Source organism: Polyodon spathula, chromosome 19 (assembly GCF_017654505.1).
Source record: "Polyodon spathula isolate WHYD16114869_AA chromosome 19, ASM1765450v1, whole genome shotgun sequence".
Classification (NCBI taxonomy): domain Eukaryota; kingdom Metazoa; phylum Chordata; class Actinopteri; order Acipenseriformes; family Polyodontidae; genus Polyodon; species Polyodon spathula.
The window spans coordinates 13,074,427-13,100,846 of NC_054552.1; the positions used below are offsets into that span (position 1 = coordinate 13,074,427).

General features: G+C 42.4%; 1 protein-coding gene across 1 annotated transcript; it reads left to right on the forward strand.

The window, feature by feature from the left end:
* The first annotated feature begins 14,069 nt into the window (after positions 1–14,069).
* Positions 14,070–15,194, forward strand: LOC121294338 (uncharacterized protein C11orf96 homolog). Its single transcript, XM_041217955.1, has one exon. It carries the CDS (start codon positions 14,547–14,549, stop codon positions 14,907–14,909), a length of 363 nt encoding a protein of 120 aa, XP_041073889.1. The 5' UTR covers positions 14,070–14,546; the 3' UTR covers positions 14,910–15,194.
* The last annotated feature ends 11,226 nt before the right edge of the window (positions 15,195–26,420 follow it).

Genomic DNA, 26,420 nt, shown 5'->3' on the forward strand with positions numbered 1-26,420 from the left:
TAAACAATCTTCATCCACAATAAGAGAAAAATAATATTTTGAGCTAAAGTATATTTTAACATTTTCATATCTAAAATCTCCAAAAAAAAGCAAGCACCAGTCAGCAAAGACATGGAACTCCAGGTTTGTGTCTGAGGCTGGAGCAAGGTGACAACAGTCAGGGGTTTGAAGATTCATCAAGGAAGAGGAAGAAGGGACAAGGGCATCGCATTGATCAGAACTTCCTATGAAGTCAGTCAAGTCAGTCAAGTCAGTTGAATGAAATCCAGCGACAGGAAGCAAACCACAGTATATGAGCACCTTTATCATACATGTGAGGAGGACTTGCGTGGATACAACTAGTGATGAACCTAATGATCCTTGCGAACTGGGTCAGACGAACCAGCGTAAGAGAGAAAAGAACCTCAACGGGCACAAGCCCGGAGTTAAATGATCAAGAGCTTGTGAGAAAACTACGTGGGACACAGTAAACATGGACCTCTGTTTTACTTTGGAAAGGTTAAGTGGAACAGTTGAAAATAAGCTGGATAAATTTAGGGACATAATCTACTCATATGGAAGCGAGAGGTTTGGAGTTGAAAATAGGAAGGAAAAAGTACAAATTATTCCTGGAAAGTCTAGAAGGCAGAAGGAGATTGAATACTTAGTTAGAGAAAGGAGGCAGCTGAGGAAGCAATGAAGAAAAGCAGAACAAAGTCAGAAGGAGGGATTCAATCTGTTAGAAATGGTCATAAAAGATAAGCTTGCAACATTGCACAGAGCTAAACGCATATAGAAACACTGCAAAAAGAAGGCATGTGCGAGAACTAGTTTTTATAAAGATCCAAGTGGCACAGGAAAAACAGGTTGTACCAAGTGAATGGTGCTGAGCAGGCGGAGTCTTTACACCTAAAGAAAAATATTCTACAAGCATCAATCAGTTTCGTCCTGTTTCCCTATTAAATGTAGAAGGCAAGATTTTCTTCAGCATTATTGCTCAGAGATTGCCAACCTACCTATTAAAGAACTGCTTCATTGACACTTCAGTACAAAAAGCGGGCATTCCAGTTTCCCAGGATGCTTACAACACATCAGCGTAATCTGGCAACAAATTCAATCAGCTAGGAAGGAGCTCCATTTGACATTCCTGGATTTGGCTAAAGCATATGGTTCAGAGCCACATGAACTTCTTTGGGCAGCATTTGATTTTTCCAGCATACCAATGACAATAACAAATTTAGTGAAAGCCTACTTTGGAGATTTGCAATTTAGTTTTTCAACTTCAGAATTCAGCACTACATGGCAATGCCTAGAAGTTGGAATAATGGCAGGATGTTTCATTTCCCCTCTGGCTTTTACCATGGCAATGGAAGTAATTGTTAGGGCATCAAAATGGGTAGTGGTAGGAGAGCGCTTGGCTTCTGGATTGCTACTACCACCGATTCAAGCATACATGGATGACATGACAACCTACCCACTAATCAGTTATTGAGCAAATTAACCAATAATATTGAATGGGCACGAATGCAATTCAAGCCCACTAAATCAAGGAGCATCTCTATAATTAAAGGTAAAGTAGTAGATAAAAGGTTCAACATTAATGATGACACCAACAGTGTCCGAGAAGCCAGTGAAAAGTCTTGGGAGATGATACGACGGGGATCTAAAGGACACAGTTCATGTGGGAGATGTCAGATGACAAGCAGTGGAAGGGTTGAAGAGCATAGACAGCAGCGCTTTACCAGGCAAACTGAAAATCTGGCGCTTTCAGTTTGGTCTTCTGCCAAGACTGCTGTGGCCACTGTGTATGAGGTTTCTTTGACAACAATTGAGAAGCTGGAAGCTTTAATCAGTTCATACGTCAGGAAATGGTTGAGAGTTCAAAGCTGCCTCAGCTGAGTGGGACTTTATGGTAAAGTAATATTGCAGCTATCAGTCTCTGCTCTAACTAAGCAGTTTAAGTGCTCCAAGGTCTGACTAGAAATGACATTAGTAGATTCACGCATAAGGGAGGCAGCACCTGTGTTGAAAACTGGAAGAAAGTGGGCGGCAAAGAAAGCTGTGGAAGATGCTAAGGCTGCCCTTCAAATCAGTGATATTAGCATGGAAGAGGTCTTGGTTGGAGTTCAGCTCCTCCTACATGGCACAAGGCAACCCCAGCTCAATGGAGGAAGCTGGTAGTCAACAAGGTGCAAAAGCAGGAGGAGAAGATGAGGTGTGTAAAGGCTGTTTCCCAAGCCAAACAGGGAGACTGGATGAGATTGGAGAGTGTGAAAAAATGCAAGATCAGCTGGCAACACCTTTAGACACTTGAACATAGCAGGATCAGTTTCCTCATCAGATTAACATATGATGTTCTCCCATCACCACAGAACCTAAACCACTGGGCGGGTGAGGATCCCTCATGTCCTTTTCGTTCATCACCTGCAACATTAAGGCACATTTTGACAGGATGTAAGGTTGGTCTCAGCCAAGGATGGTTTACTTGGCATCATGACCAGGTGCTGCGATGTTTGGCCTTAGCATTGGAAGACAAGCGTAACCTGTCCAATAAGTTGCCACAAGTTCCATCAAAGCATTACACACAGAAAACAATATTCCTCTGTCCAGGAGAGCAACCACCAAGAAAAGATATTAAAATCAACCCTCACCCAGGACAACTGGAAGCTGCTAGAGACTGAAAAATGCTGGCAGATGTTGCTCAACGGCTTATTTTTCCACCAGATTGCTACCACTAACCTTCGACCAGACATTGTCTTGTGGTCTGGGTCAGCACGCCTTGTTCATCTGGTAGAGTTAACAGTGCCATGGGAGGATGCTGTGGATGAGGCGTATGAGAGGAAGAAACTTTGGTATGCTCAACTAGCTGCTGAAGTGGAAAAGCGAGGATACCCTCATGTAATGGAAATCATGATAATCACTACGGAATACCTTGCCTAGCAACCACTGCACAGTACTTCACAACCATACTTGGCAACATTTGGAAACTGTTCAGTGGGACACCTGGAGGTATTTTGGTCATGTGAACACAATCCCTGCCAGGCAGGCACAAGGGTCAGCAGCCACTAGAGAGAAAAAAAAACTGCATGGCACAAGTGTGAATGCACTAGACAAGCCGTGAAGAATTTCAAAGAAAAAATATCGAGATTTTCTTCAGGACGCGGGACATTTGTTAGGAAATCGGATCTCGGCCATAGGGACTGTTGGCATGTATGGGAAACACATCGGAAGTATAATACTTTTTACATAAAGAATGTTTACTTGTTGGTATTGGTGCTACAGTAACATGGTTATTCAATCGTGTTATTAATATTACATTTTATTGATTTCAATGCATATGAGAACTGCCCCATTATTGTTATTTGAACCACTGTTTATATTGTTTACTTTTCAAGACTTGAATTTATTTCCTAAACCACTAGAAAACCCTTTGTGGTTGTATTATGACCCCAAGGAATTATGGACAGGAAACAAAAATGCTCACACTGCACTACCAAGGGAGTACAGAATATCTACTGCAATGCCAATACTTCCTTCCTTAAAGGGGAAAAGCAGTCTATATTCAATTTAACACTCAATTGTTATCCAATAACCTCTTTTACTAAGTGTCTGTTTAAACCGCTTTTCTCATCTCAACCAATAAAATGATTTCTGAGTTGGCAATTTTGTTCATATCCCCTGCAGTCATTATATTTAATTCATGGGGGGTGAGCTGGGGGTGTAAGGAATAGGGTAGAAGAAACAGAAAGGAGGCATTAGTAGGATAGATGCTGGCTAGAAAGGACCAGAGAATAGAGGATCGGGCGAGGCCCTGACTTCAGTAGTAGACCTGCGGAGCTGGACATGGAAATCAGGATAGAAAGTGATTGTTGACTGAGGGCGACAATGCCGACACATCCCAGGGGCAGAGTACCCAGCAACAGAAATAGGATAGAAAGATGGACGCTGACTGAGGGCGGCGATGCAGACACATCGCAGCGGGGAAGGACCCAGCGACCGGAGACAGGATACAAAAGTGGTCGCTCTGGCTCACATGGTGAGGACCCCCCTGAAGGTAAGGGAGGCAGATCCCTAGCCCTGAGGTCGGGTAAATGAGATCATTTGCCCCCCCGGAAACAGCTGATGCGAAGGCATGTATAAAAAGGAGGAGGAGGAAAACGAAACGCTAGACAGCGAAGGTTGAATTGACAGGAAATTAGAAGCCCCCAACTCCACACCCCCCGTTGTTAAAAAAAAAACATTGTAAATGATAGCATATATAGAATACTTAACATGGTACAATCAAACACACAGTATGAAGGGGTATCTAGAAAAACACTTATCCGATTGTGAACAGCATAGTTTTTTCCACAGGCTTTGAATGTATTGTTATGTTACTGACCCAGTTTGATAAACTTGTGTGCATATTGCTAGTGTTTCAAAAGCATGTGGTAATGCACCACCAGCTGTTTTTCATGGCAGTTAGTTACTGTAAATGTCTGTTTACCTTCTGATCTATAACCGAGCTTCAAGCTGTCATTTATAACCCAGTATTGCTGAAAGTAGTGCACAGAGTATGCCTATCTGGTGTGACGCAGTGGCAGGCATGGGAAAGAAAATAATGTTCAGGAAAATGTAAAATGAGACATATTTAAATAATAGCATAGTAATATCATGTTGAATTGTTGGATGTGGTTTACTGATTTGATTATGAAATAAACAATGCATATAACCTGGCAACACTGTAAGGATCAAGCGTCACAGACAGAACCAATATACTCTCTCTCATTACTGTAAGGAAAACAATGGAAAAAAACATACACTGTGTACAGAACAGCATGTTGTACATCAACTGAAGGAAGAGTTCACTGGTTTAAAAAGTGTTGTGATTATATTGAGCACACATTCAGCAGAATGCATATTTTAATTAAAAAAAAAAAACAATGATAAAGTTATTTTTCTGTGTCAGGCATCAGGCCTGTTATACAAAGAGTGCATGAAAAAAGTACACTCAACCTCATTAGAGGTAGCCTCCCAACACAGGAGCTGCTTTAAATGTATTTAATCTGTTCATATATAACCTGTGGTGAGATCTATACTCTCAGGAAATTAGAAGGGTAGTTAATGCCAATTGGTCTCAAATCCAAAATTACTTACAGAGACCAGGAGGGGAGTGGATCAACAACTGCTGCTGCAGAGTCATGGGAACCTTTTCATTAATCACTGTGCTTGCTGAGTTCTACTGAAAAATACACTTGAAATAATTACACTGTGATTCAAACAAGGAATGAGGGGAACTTCAAGATAGCAAGGTATGGGGGAAAAAAACAGACATGTCTATTTTAAGAAACATAGAATATCTAAAATAGCATTTTGGTAAAAAAATATATTACACTATGTAACACATTTTTTTTTCCTGGGTAGTAAGTGTTATTTCCTAATTGCTTATGCCTCAAAAGTATAGAAAATGGCTATTATTCCCCACAAACTTTGCTTTTGTGACCAGGACAGTGATATTTTGAAATTTACCTATTTCCAATGAGAAAACGGACGAATTTGTGTCTTTTCGTTCACATAAAGTCAGAAAAAAACAACATATGAATCCAAATTAACATGTATTTATACTAAAGTAATACAAAAATGACTACAAAAGATTTAGAAGTGAGTAGTTTTTCGAGATTTACAATTATACTGTAAATCACTTTCACGAATCAGCCCCCAAATGTAGTCTCCCATCTTGTTCTAGTTATACTGTCCTTGGTAGCAGCGTTCAAAGTCCAGTATATCCTGGTGGAAGCGCTCGCCTTGCTCCTCCGAGTACGCTCCCATGTTCTCCTTGAATTTATCAAGATGAGCATCAAGGATATGGACTTTGAGGGACATCCTACAGCCCATTGTGCCGTAGTTCTTCACCAGAGTCTCAACCAGCTCCACATAGTTTTCGGCCTTGTGATTGCCCAGGAAGCCCCGAACCACTGCGACAAAGCTGTTCCAAGCCGCTTTCTCCTTACTAGTGAGCTTCTTGGGGAATTCATTGCACTCCAAGATCTTCTTTATCTGTGGTCCGACGAAGACACCGGCTTTGACCTTTGCCTCAGACAGCTTAGGGAAGAAGTCTTGAAGGTACTTGAAGGCTGCCGACTCCTTATCTAGAGCTCTGACAAATTGTTTCATAAGGCCCAATTTGATGTGCAGTGGTGGCATCAGCACCTTCCGGGGGTCCACCAGTGGCTCCCACTTGACGTTGTTCCTCCCCACAGAGAACTCGGTCCGCTGTGGCCAGTCCCGCCTGTGGTAGTGCGCCTTGGTGTCCCTGCTGTCCCAAAGGCAAAGATAGCAGGGAAACTTGGTAAAACCGCCTTGGAGACCCATCAGGAATGCCACCATTTTGAAGTCTCCTATGACCTCCCAGCCGTACTCATCATACTTCAAGGCGTCCAGCAAGGTCTTGATGCTGTTGTAATCCTCTTTGAGGTGCACTGAGTGAGCCAGGGGAAGAGACGGGTACTTGTTACCATTATGGAGCAGCACGGCTTTGAGGCTCCTGGATGAGCTGTCAATGAAGAGGCGCCACTCATTCTGGTTACAGGCGATTCCGATTGCCTCGAACAGACTGGTCACATTGTGGCAGAAGCAGAGCCCATCTTGACGGGTGAAGAAGCTGGAAAAAGGTTGGTGACGCTTCCTCTGATCTGCGACTTGCACACTTTCATCCAACAAGTTCCACTGCTTGAGCCTAGACGTCAAAAGCTCGGCATTGGACTTGGTGAGACCAAGATCTCTAATCAAGTCGTTGAGGTCTTTTTGGTTGGGGTAGTATGGGTTTCTCTCCTCAGGTCCAGCTCTGAAATTGTCACTTGAATCTACAACGTCTTCCTCACTCTCTGACTTGCTGCTCTCTTCTAAAGATGGCTGCTCTCTCTCCGGAGGAGTGTGTACGGGGAGCTCATGGCAGTGTGGCACCGGGGCGATGGATGAAGGAAGGTCCGGATACGTGATAGCAGGTGCATTCTTGCCAGTCCAACATTTGGAAGGGTCCACCATGCAGAAGTAGCAGTTGCTTGAGTGGTCAGTGGGTTCCCGTCAAATTCTTGGGATAGCGAACTTCAGGGCTCTCTTTTCCCCTCTGTACCATCCTACAAAAATACATTGATTTCACCCATGACTAATGTGTAAGAGATTCTCGCAACATTTTTCATATATGATATATTTTTTCAATAAGATTGAAAATTGTAAAACATTTTAAAATTAAAAACTTTTACAATTTAAAAAATTTTAACAAATTTTATAACATAAAATTCCGAGCAACAATTGTCCATCTTACCTTCCAGAGTTTTTTTGCAGTGCTCGCAAGTGAAATCGGGTGCCCAGGGTTTGTCTTGATCCCCGACAGGCATGCTGAAATATGCCTTGTAGGCCTCACATATCTTACCAGATGCTTCCAGGGAGTACTTTTTCGCTCTTGTCTTGATAAATTGGCCGCAGACATAGCAAAATGCATCTGCCGGATGCTTGCAGCCTCTTGATGCCATCTCAGAAAAATGCAGATATGTATCCACTTAGGCAGCTGGAACAAAACTGAACTGGTGGGCTTACTGGAAAGTTCTAGAAACTTCTAGAAGTTACTCCAAGTTTACTCAGCACTGAATCTTTCTGGAATGTTCTGGAAAATAAGTAAATTTCAAAATATCACTGTCCTGGTCACAAAAGCAAAGTTTGTGGGGAATAATAGCCATTTTCTATACTTTTGAGGCATAAGCAATTAGAAATAACACTTACTACCCAGGAACCAAAAAAAAAAATTGTTACACAGTGTAATCAAACACAATTATATATATATATATATATATATATATATATATATATAATATATATATATATATATATATATATATAGTAACCAGACAGGGAGGGAGTTAAAATCCTCCCTGCCAAAATGAGGTGTGTATCCACGTTTTGTTAATTGTTTGATTTGATTTATTGTATTATCGCTTGCACCTGGGAAAATTGTAAATTAGATGCCGGTGCGGGCTATTTAAAGTGTGCAGTCAGTCTACACATGGCTGCTGTGTGAAAAGCCCGACTGTGTGTCGTAAGAGTTAAAGGTAGTCTGTAAAGCCTTTGTTGTGATCTGTGTGAAACTGTGTGTGTGTTTTGTTTTTAGCCGGTAAACAGCCTAGCTGTCCGGTATTAGTTTAATGTTCCAGTGTTTGTGTAGTTAGGTATTAGTTAGTGTTCCAGTGTTTGTGTAGTTCGTGCTCAAAAAAGAGCCAGGTGTTTGTTTTGTTTATTTCCGTTTTTGTTTCTTTGTTTATTAATAATAGTGCGTCTGCGCTTTAAAATCACTTTTCTGTGTTTGGGCTGTATTTTAAAAGGGCAAAACGAACCTGAGTCATCCAAACTTGGTAACAATATATAGTGCCGTGAAAAAGTATTTGCTCCATCTGATTTTCTGCATTTTTGCACATTTTTCACATTGAATTTGGTAAGATCTTTTTATGGGTTGTAGTAGTATATAGAGGGAGTCTGAGAGAAAAAATGACACCACAGTTTCTTGCTTCTTTCATTTGTTTGGCGTGCAAGCTTCAGGTGTGAAAAAGTTATTGCCCCCCCTAGTTAACCCATTTTCAGGGATAATTAGGGTCAGCTGTTTGAATACTTTGATTAAAAATCAGGCCTGGTTTGGACCAGCCCTGCCCAATATAAATCAGACTAACTTTGGCCCTTACCATCAGAGTGAAGTCGTCAGCACACAGATTCTAGAGGCACATCATGCCACGATCAAATGAAATTCCTGAAGACCTCCGGGAAAAAAATTGTTGATGCCTATTAGTTTAAAAAGGGTTACAAGCCATTTCTAAGGCTCTGGGGCTCCACCAAACAACAGTAAGAGCCATATTGTCCAAATGAAGAAAGTTTGGGACAGTAGTGAATCTTCCCAGGAGTGACTGTCCTACCAAAATCTCTACAAGAGCAAGACGTAAAATCATCAAGGAAGTCACAAAGAACACTAGAACAACATCCATCGATCTGCAGGCCTCTCTCGCCTCGGCTAAGGTTAGTGTTCATGACTCCACCGCCAGAAAGACATTGGGAAAAAATAGGATTCATGGCAGAGTAGCAAGACGGAAACCACTGCTCACTAAGAAGAACATGAATGCTCATCTCAAGTTTGCCAAAAAGCACCTGGACAATCCTCAAGAGTTCTGGAACAATGTTCTATGGACAGATGAGTCAAAAAGGACTGACTTTAAAACATGAATATCAGAATCTAGGATTATGTGGATATTCAATTTTGTTCATAGCCCCTTCAGCCGTTATATTTAATTTAAAATTATGTTTAAAAAAAAAAAAAAAAAAAAAAAAGAATATTTTAAATGATAGCATAGATAGGATACTTAACATGGTACAATTAAACACGCAGTAACTGAAGAGGTTGTAACTAGAAAAACGCTTATCTGATTGTGATGGCAACTATGGAACAACATAGTCTTTTCCAGTTCTGAGTGCATCAGAATCTAGACAAGCTGTTACGGCAAGTGTCTGTCTGTACTTAGTATATCACACTTGCATTTTTCACGTGGCTACGGTGACGGTCATGTTGCTTTTTCATGTTACAGACAGTGATAATGTGATATAGCTGTAGTGGAGAATGAATGTCCCGGTATACCTGTTACTTGAGTGAGGCATAAGGGATGCATTTTAGTATGAATGCAAATATTTAAAAAATGTTGAAACAATAAAGACAATTGTTGTATGTAGAAGATGTCCAAGGCACTTGCCTTTAATAAGTGTCCCTTATTGAGCCCGTCCACTTGAGGTTGTTTTGGACTGGCTGGTACAGTTGGGCTCAGTATGAGAGAGCGAGCTCTTAATGAACCGTTGCAGGGACACTGCTCCCTGGTAAGGATAGAGAAGAAGGGTAATACAACTACAGCACAGTAATGAACCTTGTTAGGTTCGGGTTTAAGCACAGCATGCATGTTGAATGAAACAGGACAATATGCTGAACTATGTATAGTTTGTAAGCGGTGAAATAAATGCTACACGAATGGTGATGATCCACAATCTTATACGTGAAGCCTAAGTGTTTATACTGGGGATCACAGTACAATTAAGCCTACCCATACATCTCTACCCCTAGAAAAGACACCTTAGAAAGCTACTGTTTTTTAAAGGTTTTTCAATTAACAAAGACAAAAGCAGTAACATTTTACCCGTGCTTTGATACAAGCAGCCAGGCAGATATACCCCGATCATGTGACACAGACCTTGTGTCAATGACAGGATACTGTAGGCAAGTAAGAACAGGACAGTGCATGCTCTGGATACTTGAAGTTCTAAATAAAAATAGGTGTGACGAAATAATAGTTATTACCAGCATGTGACTTCTTTGTGAGAAACTGGGCTTGCTTTGTGAAAGACTGGGCTGGGTTTGTGAGAAACTGGGCTCGCTTTGTGAGAGACTGGGTTGGTTTGTGAGAAACTGGGCTTGCTTTGTGAGAGACTGGGCTGGGTTTGTGAGATACTGGGCTGTGTTTGTAAGAGACTGAGCTGGGTTTGTGAGAGATTGGGCTTGCTTTGTGAGAGACTGGGCTTGCTTTGTGAGATACTGGGCTGGGTTTGTGAGAGACTGTGTTGGTTTGTGAGAAACTGGGCTTGCTTCGTGAGAGACTGGGCTGGGTTTGTGAGAGAAAGGGTTGGGTTTGTGAAAAACTGGGCTTGCTTTGTGAGAGACTGGGCTGGGTTTGTGAGAGACTGAGCTGGGTTTGTGAGAGATTTGGTGACTTGCCATTTATCAAATGAGTCCTTTAAGATAAGAACCTTTCATTGAGATGTTTGTATTATTTTATAACCTTCTTTTTAATATCATTGTTTATTTATATCACCACTAGAAAAAACATCAACAGTGTTAAGCATTGTTATTATTATAACCTGGCACGGCTCAACCTCCAGATCCCACCATCTCTCAACAGGAGTCCCCCAAGGATCAGTCTTGGGTCATCTCCTGTTTTCTCTCTACACCCACTCCCTGGGCCCCTTCATCGCATTCTATGGTTTCTCATACCATTTCTATGCTGATGATGGTCAGATCTTCCTCTCTCTCCCCGACCCTACAATCTTCTCCTGTATCTCTACCTGTCTGCCTGCTATCTCCTCCTGGATGTACTCACATCACCTCAAACTCAACCTTTCAAAATCTGACCTCCTTTCAACCCCTCCTCATCTTCCCCTCCTCATCTTCCCCCTCCTCTGATCTCTATCGCCATTCCTCTGGATTCTATCACGCTCTCTCCCTCCTCCTCAGCCAAGAACCTAGGAGTAACCCTGGACCCCTGCCTCTCCTACTCCCAGCACATCTCCACTCTAGCACGCACATGCCGTTTCTTCCTGAGCAACATACAAAGAATTCAACCCTTCATCACCAACTACCCCACGCAACTCCTCGTCCTGGCCCTGGTACTTTCCCGCCTAGACTACTGCAATTCCCTCTTGGCTGGCCTCCCTGCGTCCACCACCCGTTCGCTCCAGCTCTTCCAGAATTCCACTGCTCGCCTGGCGTTCTCTCTGCCTTGCTTTTCCCACACTACTCCACTGCTCCACTTACTCCACTGGCTCCCGACCACATCCAGTTCAAGACTCTTGAACTTGCCTACCAATGCCTTGACCAGACTACACCCAGTTGCCCGGGAAGAAATTCCAAGCAGTTTATAAATAAGAATAGGAACTGCATGACTAATGTCTGGTTGGATATAGAGGGCCTGGGTTTCTATAATGGTACTGTGTGAAGGAATCCACTTTCCTACTTTGTAATGGTGTAGACTCAGAAAACACATCAGATATAGCTGTATATATATATATGTGTGTGCTTTTATTTTTAGGTCGGATTACTAACCCCCCTCTCTACCTTGCCTGTTTACGTCACCTAGTAGCTCAATATTAAGGCTGCATGGCCTACAACAGGACTAACATGGAGTGGAGAGGCAGAGGCACTCTGGGCTTTGGGCCAGTTCATCTGTTGCGTAACTTGGAAAACAAAACAGAATCAGCACATGATGTAGTGACACTTGAACCCCACGTGACAGAGACCCTGGTTCAGAAATAGAGAAGTGTAAATTGAGAGATTGGTGCTGTGGGGATGTGAGTTAGGATGCCTCCAGGCCATGTGACAGATCTACTGCTTGGGAAGGGGCTGTATTGAGGTGTCATACCTTTTAGAGTTTCACAAATTTTAGGAATATAAATGAATCTAATGTTTGTAAAAATAATAACAAATCATACATGCCCATATTTGTTCTCCAACATTTTAATGAGCTAATTAAGCATTCACTTCTGATTCCTGCTGGAAATAAATTACATTTGGTAATAACTGAGGTCAACCTTATCGAAACATTTGTAGGTGTAGGTTTGAAATGATATATTTACAATGAGCCGGGACAAGTGTTATTAATTATTGTTTTTTATATAAAGTGTAAAAGTCTGTAGATGGGTTGAGTGCAATGAATAGGCGTAAGTGTGGTTGGGGGGCACTTTTTAATGTTTTCAGATATTACAGCAGAGCTGCAAGTGGGGATAGACAGAAGACCAGGAATGCGAACTTTGCAAAGGACCTAAAGTACAATATGTTAGTATACCTTTATTTGCATATGGTTGCTTTGGGCTGAACGTAGAAAGTTAGATTGGGAGTTCCTTGTAAATTAAATCTGAAGGTTTGTATAATTAACATTTTGAGAGTGAAGCCCTAAATGTAAATGCATTTAAGAGGTTTATTACCCAAAATCACACTGGAGGCTGCATTTGAGAGTCAGTGCCTATACCACACTGCCTCCCAGTCACTCAGCTCTAACTAGACCACACTGCCTCCCACTCCCTCAGCTCTAACCATTAGACCACACTACCTCCAAGTCCCTCAGCTCTAACCACTAGACCACACTACCTCCCTGTCCCTCAGCTCTAACCACTAGACCACACTACCTCCCACTCCCTCAGCTCTAACCACTAGACCACACTGCCTCCCAGTCACTCAGCTCTAACCACTAGACCACACTGCCTCCCAGTCACTCAGCTCTAACCACTAGACCACACACAGCCTCCCAGTCACTCAGCTCTAACTAGACCACACTGCCTCCCAGTCCCTCAGCTCTAACCACTAGACCACACTACCTCCAAGTCCCTCAGCTCTAACCACTAGACCACACAACCTCCCTGACTCTCAGCTCTAACCACTAGACCACACTGCCTCCCAGTCACTCAACTCTAACCACTAGACCACACTGCCTCCCAGTCACTCAGCTCTAACTAGACCACACTGCCTCCCACTCCCTCAGCTCTAACCACTAGACCACACTACCTCCCACTCCCTCAGCTCTAACCACCAGACCACACTGCCTCCCAGTCCCTCAGCTCTAACCACTAGACCACACTACCTCCCAGTCCCTCAGCTCTAACCACTAGACCACACTACCTCCCAGTCACTCAGCAATAACCACTAGACCACACTACCTCCCAGTCCCTCAGCTCTAACCACTAGACCACCCTACCTCCCAGTCCCTCAGCTCTAACCACTAGACCACACTACCTCCCAGTCACTCAGCTCTAACCACTGGACCACACTGCCTCCCAGTCACTCAGCTCTAACCACTAGACCACACTGTCTCCCAGCTCCTCAGCTCTAATCACTAGACCATACTACCTCCCAGTCAATCAGCTGTAACTACTAGAAAAGATTACCTCCCAGTCACTCAGCTCTAACCACTAGACCACACTGCCTCCCTCCTAGCTCCTCAGCTGTAAACAATACTAAACTTCTACCATATCCACTAACTCTTACACACTAAGTATTTTTGCTTCCCTACCTTCTGCCTTTACCACTAAGCTGCACTGCTATTTCTCAGTCCCTGAGCTCTGACAATCCCTGCTGTTTTCTTCACTATGTCTGTGCTCATGGTAGTGTGTGTGTGTGTGTGGGGTGGGGGGGGGGGGGGGGGGGGGGGTTGTTTGGGGTCCCTGTAGGACTCTCGGTGGGTGACTACAATTGACAAGCTCCCTGCTTACATCATCACAGCTGACTATTTCAAGGCCTGATTCCGGTAGATTGTTATGGAATACGGAACTGTGACTGGAGAGGGGAGTGATTGTGATGTTACTGAGAAGTGGGCTGCAGAGGGCTATATAAACCCAGCCCTGCTGCTTTGAGTCTGAGAGAGAGAAAGAGAGCAGAGCAAGCAGCCTTCTTCAGACACAGACTGACGCAGCTACTGAAAACACATTCTGCATCTCCTGCCAGTGCTATTAGAGGATTTGACTGAACTATGGACATTTCCCTTCAACTGCAGACATAAACTGCACTTTGATTGGAGCACAAAACTGAAAGAAAAAGCCTCTAGTAACTGCAAGGACTGAAGAGAACTCTAAAATCAAAAAAGGGATTTGATTTCATTTGAAACATCTTCATCTCTCCACTAAAAGCTGACATTCAGAAGCTTGTTCTGAGCAAATCCATGCGGAGGAAGGCAAGAACAGTCTGACAAGTGTTTGGAAACTATCTGAAAGCCAGCTGAAGCAGTGAAATCATTCTTAAGCCAATCATGATGGCAGAAAGACACATGGAAGTCAGCGGATGCCAGACAGTGATACCCCCACACCTCCTGGCAGCAGTGATGGAGGGGTTCCCCCAGCCTCTTTCCCTCCCCAAGACTCCGGTGCGGGGCAAAGCCAGGCTGAGGCGCCCCCGACAGTCACGCTTCAAGACGCAGCCAGTGACATTCGCAGAGATCACTGAGGTGGAGGAGGAAGGAGCCTCGCCGCTGGAGGAAGAGAGAGCAAGAAAGTCCTTCCTGCAGTCGTTGGAGAGTCTGCGGTGCAGCAGCCACAGCCTCCAGCGGGACCGGATAGCGACCTCTGCCATGAGGGGGAGCGTGGACTCCAGCGACTCTGACTCCACACAGTGACCTCCTCGGATCCCCGGGACCCCTGCTGCTTCATAGTGAAGAAGGACTTTGTTTCCTGGCCAACTATCTAAAACAAACAGCTGGATGTATGTGTATATATATAATATATAATAGTACTTTTATGAACAGATACATGTGTGCCACTATGTATGTATACACAGACCATACATATAAAGATACATAATATATCGAGGAAAGGAAGATTTTTTTTTTCTTTTTTGATACAGATGTCTTTAAAGAAGTAAATAAATGTTACGTGTGTCTGTGGCTACATGTACAGATGTATTTATACATGTACTGTGTTTATTTGCATCTGGGTATATATGCAAACATATCTTCCAGAGTCAAAACAGTGTCACGCAGTTAGAGCAGGCAGTGAATCATTTTTAGGAGTAGACATTTAACAGTCTAGATGTATTCTAAAGTGAAATAAATAAACAACTGGTCTGAATAATAACACATTTCAAATCCTGCTCAAAAACAAACTCTGGAATGATATATGTCTATATTATAATAGCAGAAGGCTATAGAAGAAGTTGATATTTTTGATATACTGCAGTGCCTAGAAAGGTGTCAATATGAATGTGTTAAAGTGAAGGGAGGATCATGCTTTCCAAACGCAGGAGTCCAGAGGCTTGATGAAAACAACAGCCCAGGAGTGGAGCCAAGCCACAGTGACAATATTCTTGTACTTGACAGACTGAAGTGCAAGTTTACTGTGTATGCTTGTATTTAATCATCCTTTATTTAAATGATAACTTTTGATATGGCAATGAAGAATGTGTTTCTGTTTATAAAACCTTTGTGTTGGTAAAATGTTGATACCCTAAATGTTGAATTTGCAAAGATGAGGCTTTCTTATACTCTATAATAAATATTTGCACAAAAAATGGAGTGGGATTGTTTGTTACTGTATATAGCTAAAGAAGGACATTATTTCCAAAATCTTCAAAACAATCAATATATTATTTTGTATATCATTTGATAGACACATTTTCCAGCCACAATATAATAAGTTTCATTCTAGTGTCCAGTCCCCATTAGAGCCTTGCACTCCTGTATGCTGTGTTCCCAATAAAAATAACATAGGAAGAGACGGTGGGAGTAAATCAAACAGCCAGGGAGGATGTTGTTATGCTAATGAGAGTGAAGAACCTTGTTTTTAATGCCGTGGTTATTGCACTTATACATCTTGTCCACATAAGAAGGGGATATGAAAGTCTAAACAACGTGATTCCTAAACTCAATCAAGAACTTGGCCATGGTCCAGTGCTACCTATAAGCAGGTGCCAGCACTGATGAGCAATCTCACTTAACTCGAATGATTCAACCTGGAAGCAGCCTAACTGTTACTCTTGGTTTCCATCTGAACTAGGACATTGGCAGCAAGCCAAACCAGTTTGAATTGGGACTTGACTCCAGTCTGGATCATGGGCTGGCAGAAATGGGTCTCTCCATTGCAAATGACACTAAAGGTGAATGTCAAATCTCACGACTGCAGAAAACAAGCTGGCTGAATGGGAGGTAGTTATATACTTTGTCCTCTGGTTCTGGTTTCTGTGTTGCACTTAAAGTATTGGTTATGATTAACTATATCAACTATTCAGTTAGGCTCCCTAATTCTTCTTGGTTCCAGGCTAAATAGATCCAGTTGTTTCAGTTTATCTTCGTAGCTCATTCTTTAAGCACTGGGATCAGTCTTAGGTGGGACTGTGCTGACCAGAATTGGCCATAGTCTGAGTGCAGTCTTACCCCTACATATGACAACATCACCAACCTCTAGCATAGGTATCAATCAAATACCATGTTTTTAAATAAAACTAATATTCTTTCAAATTATAATTATAAGTCTCCATAGCAAGAACACCCATTCCAATGCCGTGGTGATAAAGGATAGAACATGTGTTTCTCCAAGTAAAAGAGGAAAAAGGGGATCTTCTTGTCCCCTTAATTCTTGGTAGCATAAACCTCATGTATGTATTGCAGTTGTGTTTTTCAGAATGTTACAATGATAAAGCAGAGTGGTTTAATGCTGCCAGCTTCCATTATAGGGTACACTAAATGTATCTATTTTTTCTCTCACAGCTGTGATGCTGCAGTTGAGAAAACAAGAATGATCAGTAACTTGAAACAATATACAATACATATGCAGACATGATTTCTTGTTGATCAAAAAACTGTAAGGTTAATGGCTGCAATCAAAACTCCCATTCTCTACAAATGTGTAGGTGGAGTGAGCCTCCATAGCACGGGGAAATAAGGAGGCCCCAGGGTAATGCTGGAACCAGGTTTGAGGGGCTCTTGCAGGCTGTTTTCTGAGGGCAGAAGGAAATGAGTCATTGGTCTTTAATTACCAACTAAAGAGGCAAACATGCAAGGGTGCCAGTGACGTTACCTTATTGCAATTTCACAAACAACATGCTTTAAATAAAAACAGGTCAGCTTGCAGGAGAAGGGTAATTTCAGTTATTCACTCTCTAATGTAGTTTGTGATTTCCCTATGAATCAGCAGGCTTATTGTTCAGCTTTTTCAAGGCTCTGGGATTGTTTCCTTGGCAACAGTTACATGAAACAGGTCGTTGTATAACATCTTTTTTGTTGATAATTTAATATTTTTTAATATTGAGCGTAGTGTGGCTGGATAGCTGCAGAAGGAAGACTCACAAACTACATTAGAGAGAAAATGCAGTGAAACAAACTACTTTTATTTACAAATAACATAAAATAAAAAGTTACAAACACAAAACAAAGGTTTCTAAACAAAACACCAATTCTGGATAAAGAAAAAAATGAACACAAAACACCCAATCTGTCACCTCAAACATTTACTCCACTCTTCAAACACTCCAAACCAAACCACTTCACCAAGACAAAGGATTCCTCCTGGCTTTTTATAGTCCATGGTTGGAGCCCAATTAAATCAATAATTAACAATTAGCCAATTAAGGCTCCAGCCACATTCCCATATGTATTTGGCTGGTAGAAATTTAACCCCCTTCCTGCTGATCTAAAACAAACAGTGATACAATCACAAATAATGAAAATCATAATGAAAACAGTAATAAAATTGTAATAATAACACAAATTATAGGGGGTGGGAGGGCACTCCATCACACACAGTTATAGAATCATTACAAAAAATTACTATTTTTTGTCAGCATTTCCACTGTAAAAAATATAGTATATTCAAGATAGTAAATATATTTAATTAAGTCCCACTTTGTTGGACTTTCACAGTTAATGTCCCATGCATTTGTTTTATGGGAATTTGGGCAAAGCATTCCCCTGCAAGCTGTAATGCCTGATAGAAGGGTCTGTCAGTTAAGGCTGACCCACAGCCTTTGTTAAACATTTCCTACTTTTGACGAGTCAAACCTTGGTGTTATCTAAACATGAGTTTTTGTCATGAAGTTACACTCTTTTAAACAGTACTTCCAAATAGTTTACTATGCATAATAAGTTTGTCAGAATTTGCTGAACAATTTTAGTGTAACTGTACATATACTATACTGTGGGACTAGTATACTTGGAAATAGTTGTCACTGGAAAAGCAGCCATTAGTTGCTAAGGAGCTGAGTTTCTTCTGGAAGCTTTACAAGAACTCAATCTTCCTGAAGCCTCACTCGTTGGCTCTGCTCCTCAGTCACGACTCGTTGCTTTCCTAGTGACTCAGCTGTTTCAGTCTCTGTTTCTCTTCAAGTAGACTACAAAGATTACAAGTGCAACATTGAAATATCTGGAAGGTGCAATTGGAAAATGTATTTCATTAGTAGTGCTTCATAAATACAATACATTAAATACACAGATAATGCATTTGTCTTTTATGTAAGAAAATATGAGACTTAAAAAATGATGTAATACTGTAAAAGTAGGCAAGACTGGAATTGATCTGTCAGGTCTATGTGATTTAAAGCTTTTTGTAGAGACTTTTTGGATCATCTTTGTTAGATATCTATAAAAGTTAACTTTTAACTTTTTCAGGGCACATAGGGGCTGGTTATTGAAAGGTGTTTCATTCTTGGTGGAAACAACAAAATCTGCTGAATTTTTCCACCTAATCCATTAAAAAATATATTCCTTTTTCAAGTGATCCTTAGAAATTATTAAGAGCATTAAATGAATAAGTAATTAGCATTTAATTAGTGTAATCCACCAGAAAAATGGTTCTGGTCAGTGACACCGCACCTGGGGAGGGGGTGCAATAAGGACTGTTATCCTGGGGCTGGGCTTAGGCTCAGGACTTTAAAAGAAAATAAGCAAATAATTGCTGACAATATTTGTTCAATAATTTCTAACCGTACGGTATGATTTTGTCAGCATTAAAATGTAACTTTAAAACTTTTTTTTTCATCTCGTTGAACAGTGATAATAATAATAGTTTGCGCAGAACAGGTTTGCTACAGTGTGCACACGACAGACCTCACGTACGGGTCATCACATATGCAGTGCACAAAAGGTCAAGTATTACTGGAGGTTAACAGCTTTTTAAAAATGTTTCACAAGAAATCTGGCTCTCAAAATCAGAAAGAGAAAGGGGAGAGAAAAAAAGAAATCAGAACTGAGAAACGAGCAGCTTCTTAAATATTTTTTAACTTGTGCAAATTAAGCCAAACATTACATCCTTTCACAAGGAAAATTTAACAATAGGTCTAACAACTTGGAGAAAGATGCAGCTTTATCTCTCTGTTGGAATCTGACAGTCACTCACCGCAGGGAAACAAGAAGACAACTCAGCGACAGTCCATCTCCAAAACATTATGAATGACTTCTGTTACTCAAACGACCCAGGTAGGTGGCCAGAGAATAAAACAGATTTTGAGAGCAAAAATATCATCAAATGTTATCTAACAAGCATAGCCCTTTAGTGCCACGCTATAAAAATATTCATAGAAGTGTCACATTCGTCTGTATCACTGTCATCTAGTAGGGTGTTTAAAAAAAAAAAAAAATTAACCCAAATGTGGCATAATGGCGCGTGGTCAAGGCTGGTCAGCGGCAGAAAAAGCAATCCCAGACATGAAACTTCAGTTAAAGTGCCTTGGTTCCTCTACACCTGAACCCAAGATGGCTGCCTCGGCTAACCTCCTGTATCAGTGCTGGTAGACGCAGCCTGACTCATCTAACTTCCTGTATCAGTGCTGGTAGACGCAGCCTGCCTCAGCTAACCTCCTGTATCAGGCTGGTAGACGCAGCCTGCCTCAGCTAACCTCCTGTATCAGTGCTGGTAGATGCAGCCTGCCTCAGCTAACCTCCTGTATCAGTGCTGGTAGATGCAGCCTGCCTCAGCTAACCTCCTGTATCAGTGCTGGTAGACATAGCCTGCCTCAGCTAACCTCCTGTATCAGTTCTGGTAGACGCAGCCTGCCTCAGCTAACCTCCTGTATCAGTGCTGGTAGATGCAGCCTGCCTCAGCTAACCTCCTGTATCAGTGCTGGTAGACACCGCTTGCCTCAGCTAACCTCCTGTATCAGTGCTGGTAGACATAGCCTGCCTCAGCTAACCTGTATCAGCTCTGGTAGACACAGCATGCCTCAGCTAACCACCTGTAAAACTGAGTGCACTACCCAGCAGAAGGAACCTACAGGAACTGCTGAATTTATCCTGAAATCATGTGAATCACTACAATTTAACACAGGTGGAGACCACTTAACTTGGTGTGTGATTTTGAAGGCGATTGGTTACACCTGAGCTAATTTAGGATTGCTATTACAAAGGGGGGTGGACACTTATCCAACCACTCCCCGTAGAGTCATTGGGTGCTGTAGCTTAGCCCCCTTCCCAAATGACCCAACTTCCACCTACCTTAAAGAATTAAATTGTCATAAACTAATTTGATAAGACAATATTTCTGAATCCGGTAGTTACTTAGTCCTCCTCTCTGTCAGGTGTGGTTCTTACCTAACACCAAGAACGTAAATAGAGCCACAGTGTCCGTGTCACACAACAAAATGTGAAAAAAAGTTCAAGGGGGTGTAGACTTTTCTATAGGCACTGTGTGTGTGTGTGTGTGTGTGGTGTGTGTGTATATATATATATATATATATATATATATATATATATATATATATATATATATATATATATATATATATATATTATGTATCCTTGTGTTTGTGTTTGCAGAATTCTGGAGTGCCAGCCACTATTTCTCTTACCCTTGTTTTGTATTTTATTTTATTGTTGAACTGGTATTGATTGCAATACTACTTCTTTTTGACAGTTTGTTTATTTATTTTGTCAAACTTTTATTTTCCTTTACTAGTGTTCTGTTTTTTGGTGCCTATCACACAGACTTAACGTTAAGATTAGATATTCTGATTGAGAATATCCTTATCAAAGCTAAAGTAACTGTTTTACTCTGGTTGTTGGAACTCTGGTTCCTGACTACGACTGTATCGAATAAACCTTGTCACTTTAAACTGAGCTTTGTGTGCATGTTATCATTTGATCAAACACACGGTGTAAAGCATTGTAACTTGATTGCTAAGTATGTTCAAGATAAACTAACCATTATATTCGTTGTATATAAAATATCTAATATATATATATTTCAACAATTCATTCATAAGTATCAAGTAATTCAACATAGGTATAAGATTACTTCATTACCCAAGTTACAATCGATTTATATGCACCATGGTTACATTCATTTAAATGACTGGTCCCTTAGTATGTGAAGAAAGTTGAAAAAGTTACAGAATTACTGTATATACTTTTTTCTCCTTGTGGTTAATGAAGTGGTTTCTTTTAGAACACCTATCTTCAATTTGTCAAGTCCTCTTCAGTTTAAAGAATTTCTGAAGAAAACAAGATGGCTTTCAATTTCTTAAGACTGCACTTTTTGTTCTACCGAAAGGGCAGCCCTGCTACGTTGTTTTCGGTGTGACGGATTGTGCTTAACCCTTTGTGGTCCTATGTCGGACCAGGTCCAACATTACAATTTTCCCTTTCCTGTCCGATGTTGGACCCTGTCCGACATCATCAAAAAGATGTAAAGCACAGGTCTCTAGTCGTTTTTTCTCCAGAAAAAGCAGAGAAAACCTTTCAATGGCCGAGTGAGACCAATAGGAGCCGAGAGAAGCAGAAAAAAAAGGGGCGGATCTCTCGGTTATGTGTACAGTACTCACATGGTGTGCTCTCAGAGATAACACTGTATAAAGAACAAGATCTGCGATCGCAGACGTAGTCAAAGGTTTCCCATCACAGACATTTGCAGAGATTTTTGAGATGTTATAGTAATAAAATAATGACTTGGATTGCATTATTGAGGAGTTTGGTGATAAATCGAGTGATCAGGAGATGATTTATCAGTATGCACGACTATGAAGAGGTATGTGATAAATACAGCGAACAAGGGGTGGGGCTGGCTGTAGATGCAGTACTGAGTGTCCTTTTGCTATGCAGTGCCTTTTAAACCTGTTTTACTGTGAAAAAATACTTTTAAACAGCGCGTGTAAAATAAACAACACATGTGAAAATAAATTGGACCTGACGCACCTGACAGGCACTGAATAAATGGACCGCAAAGGGTTAAGCTCCTACATTTCTACTAACATCGTTCCTTCGTGGTTAAGCTCATTTAAATTTTTCGTGAGTCTATAATTCATAAAAGTCATAAGAAGACAAATGAAGAAACAAATAAAATCGTATGAAAATCTAATCATAGTTGTTATATAAAAATAACTAGATCTTTTGATCTTCAATAAGTCTTTCTCAGCAGCTATGTTTTAGTTACAAATGTTACAGCGATGTTTTTGAGTCTTCTCAGTGATTCAGTCCAATTGTACACTAATTTTTTTTGTGTAGCTTTTACAAGAGACAGCTTTTCTTAAGAGATTTTCAGTTTCAGTCTGATTTTTTCATTGTGAGAGAAATTCATTGGAAGATTTGATTTGTTTGAGAGACCTTCCATGCTGCAACTAAATTATAACATTTGAGAATAGTTGTATCCATCAGATTATTGTCACTCTCTTGGACAACTTTCCTAGTCATTCCAGTTGGTAAACCCTCCGTCAGGTATTTGAATGGCTGTTTTAAATGTAAGCAGATGAGCATCATAACTTCATCAACAAAATTACCTCCCCATCTTCATTTGAACAAAGGGGTCTCAGAAAATTGCAGTCAGTTTAAAAATATTCATTTGTGAAAGAACTTTTCCTAAGTTAGTCATGTTTACTTAATAATCACATTTCTATTTTCCTTATGTGATTTCAGACAATGCAGTATTGAAATAAATCATATGAGAATCCCATAATTGTTATTCTAATATGGGTGTGGATTAGAGCATTTGAATTGCATAGGACTGTCCTCAAGCCAGGAGCAAGCCTATGTTACAGTGAGTACACTATCCTGTACAGATGATGAGAGGGGCTGGGGCTCTGTATACAATGTGAGATATATTGAGGATGGACAATTTGAGACTGAGCTCTTAGAACTCAGACAGATTAACAGTATGTGGGAAAGAATACAGTGAGTGGTGAGAAAAAAAGGCATAAATCAGGGCTATTCAAATTAGCACCCACTACCTTTCTATACTCTGTGAACTAGTAATGAGCGAGAGAGAGTGGCAGACTCAGAGTTTACTAAAGCGTCTTTGTGTAGGTGGTGCTGGAAGGGGAGAAGGAGATGATTGCACTAGTATACACTAACTATCCACTGTAATGTTGTGTCCAAATATCAGATTGCGAAAAACTGTCCTCCACGAAATAAAATATTTTGTTTCATAGATCTGACATGGTGTTCCTGAAAGGCTCATTTTACATTTCAATAATGCCCAATTACAGTACTAAACCGACAGAGACTCTGTGTTCAAAATTACTTTAAATGGTACATTTTGTCCTTTTCCTAGAAGCCCATCATTGAGTTATTATAATTATGTGTTTTATTTGGTAGATCTTGGTAGCTCAGGAGTGTGGCTGTGGTTAAAGACAGGCGGGTTTTAATCCTGGTGTGGCATGTAAAAATCCAAGAGCTTGACTAGGCAAACTCAATAATATTAAGGGGAACAAATAAACCATCTAGAACCATGCAGGAGTCCAGGCAGACACAATAACCACCAATTCCAGGTGCTTTAATTATAATCCAATACACAACAATGTGTAAAGCGCAGGTATAATAAAAACAGGGCACAGTCCCGAACAACAAAAAAACACACACGGTCCACCAGTCCTGGGTGAGTTGGGTGAAACACATTTCGCGTCCCTATTATTTTTGTGTCCCGTGTCAACACTTGTTTTTTTTTGGTGTGCCAGTGGTCAGGACCCACTCACGTCAGCACGCACACCTGTCACCTTTGTGTCCATCACCACATGTCACCCCCCGCAGACCACACAACACGTCTTTCTTTAAAATACTGAGAGCTCCTCTCTCGATCCTTCTCTCTCCAAACGTTTACCCAAATGAAGGAAAAGATCAGCATTACCCTGGCCCCTATATGTAATCCCGCATGATATCTAGGTAAACGATTGCAGCTGCCTTATTACTTGCAGCTGCCCCTCGTTTACCTTTCAGGTCAATACGGTCTTACAACAGAGTCTCGCTTCTTTCCAGGCTGACCGACTTCCCTGACCCCGGAAACGAACTGTCAGGCCAGCCCTTCCAGATACTTCTCCTCCCGTTCTTTAGCGCCCTCACCGGTCAGGAGGGAGATTTATCACCAGAAATACTCAAGTGCTCAAACCTAGTGGGTGACGTAGATGTTTTTCAAACCGCAAATTACCGTTCAGAATTGATTTCTGTAACTAAAACTATATATTGATATATAATTATATAGGCTTGTAACAGGGAGAGATCTGTGCTGACTCTGCTGGCGTGTTCACGGGCTGCAGGAAGAGGGCGGCAGTCGTCCAACAACCGCCTGTGAGTCATGGCAGTGACACGGGGAGGTGGGACTTTGGACTTTCCCCCTCTCTGAATGGCCGAGAGGCGGGTCTTGGGTGATTGTCGGTCCTATAAAGTAACGCTCTGTTGTTTCCTCAGGTCTGCCCACTTAGACGCGCTAAGGGTGCGGAAGCTTTGATTCAGGACCGGGAATCAGCGAGACAGAGAGAGAGAGCGGGGAACCCTTGGGCAGACCCCGGCGTATTGTGAAAGAGCAGGCGAGATAGCCGAGAGAGTAGGACGGTGATCCGGGTCGTGCGGGTAGCGGCGACCGGGATAACGCTGCCGAGTGCAGCACCTTTTATTTGTAGTTTTATTACTGTTTTATTTTCCCTTGTTCTTTTCGCCTTCTGTTTTCATTATTATTTCTTTGAGCACCTGCGAGTGCATTTGAAGGTCGTGTACCAGCTGTGGTATTTCCGTGGTGCTGTCTATCATCGTTGATAGGCAGCCCACGGTCAACAGTGCCCTCTACCGGAGGGAAAAATTACAGGGAAAGGAAAAGAGCCGGCCTAAAATAAAACTGGGCACCTGTGTGGTGTTTTCCAAATACACCTGTCTGTCTCCTTGTCAGTGAATTACCCACACCCCTTCCACACGTGGTGTCAGAAGTGGGATTCACTGGCACTGCCCCAAGCAGTGCAGCTATAGAAGGAGCAGACTAGCGATGGATGCGACTCAGTTTGCCGCAATGATGGACCTCCTGCGCCAGACGCTCACCGCGGCAGTACAGGGGGCGGCTAGACCCGCAGCTCCAGACCACTCCATCCAGAGACCCACCAAAATGACGGCCGAGGATCGACCTGACGCCTACTTGGAGGTGTTCGAGGCTATGGCGATCTCGGCCGGGTGGCCCCAAGCCCAGTGGGCTAGCTATGTGTTGCCCCAACTCACTGGGGAGGCTCAAGCAGCTGCGAGGACGCTGTCCCCGGAGCACATGTTGGATTACCCTCGGCTGAAGGCAGCCATCCTAAACCGTGTGGGGGCCACACCGGAGGGCTACCGGAAGAAATTCCGGGAGGAGCAGTTTGCGGCCGGGGAACACCCACGAGCCATCGCCCACCGTCTGAAGGATTACGCCCTGGGTTGGTTGAATCCTGACCTAAACACCAAAGCCAGGGTGGTGGAAATGATCGTGGTGGAGCGCTTCCTGGAGTGTCTAGCCTCGGGACCTCGGCTGTGGGTCCAGCGGCAGGCGCCAGACACGCTGGACCGGGCGGTCGAACTTGCCGAGCAGTACCAGGCAGCGGAGCCAACGCCTGCGAAACTGCCCGGGAGGAGTGTGGCTGCTGGATCGTCCCATCAACTGGCCCCGGAAAGGGCGAAGGGACTGGGGGGAAGGGGTAGTCCAGGATTTGGTCGGGGGGTGTCGGCGGGAGCTCCCGGCCCGGGTACTGGGGCAGGGTGGGGATACCCACGGGCTGCTGCAGTGTCGGACCGGGGTCTCGCGCGGACGCCTTATCGGCGAGCCCCTTTTATGGCTCCTGTGTTTCCCCCTCTTTTCAAAACTTCGGGGAGAGAAACCAGCCCACCGAGGTGTTGGACGTGCAGGGAGGTGGGCCACCTCTCCCGGGACTGCCCCGTGATGGAGTGTGACCTCAGCCGACCAGGTAAGCACGTTCAATTACCTCA

Excerpts from the sequence above, each read along its gene's own strand:
- LOC121294338 (XM_041217955.1), top strand. The coding sequence starts at position 14,547 with ATGATGGCAGAAAGACACATGGAAGTCAGCGGATGCCAGACAGTGATA.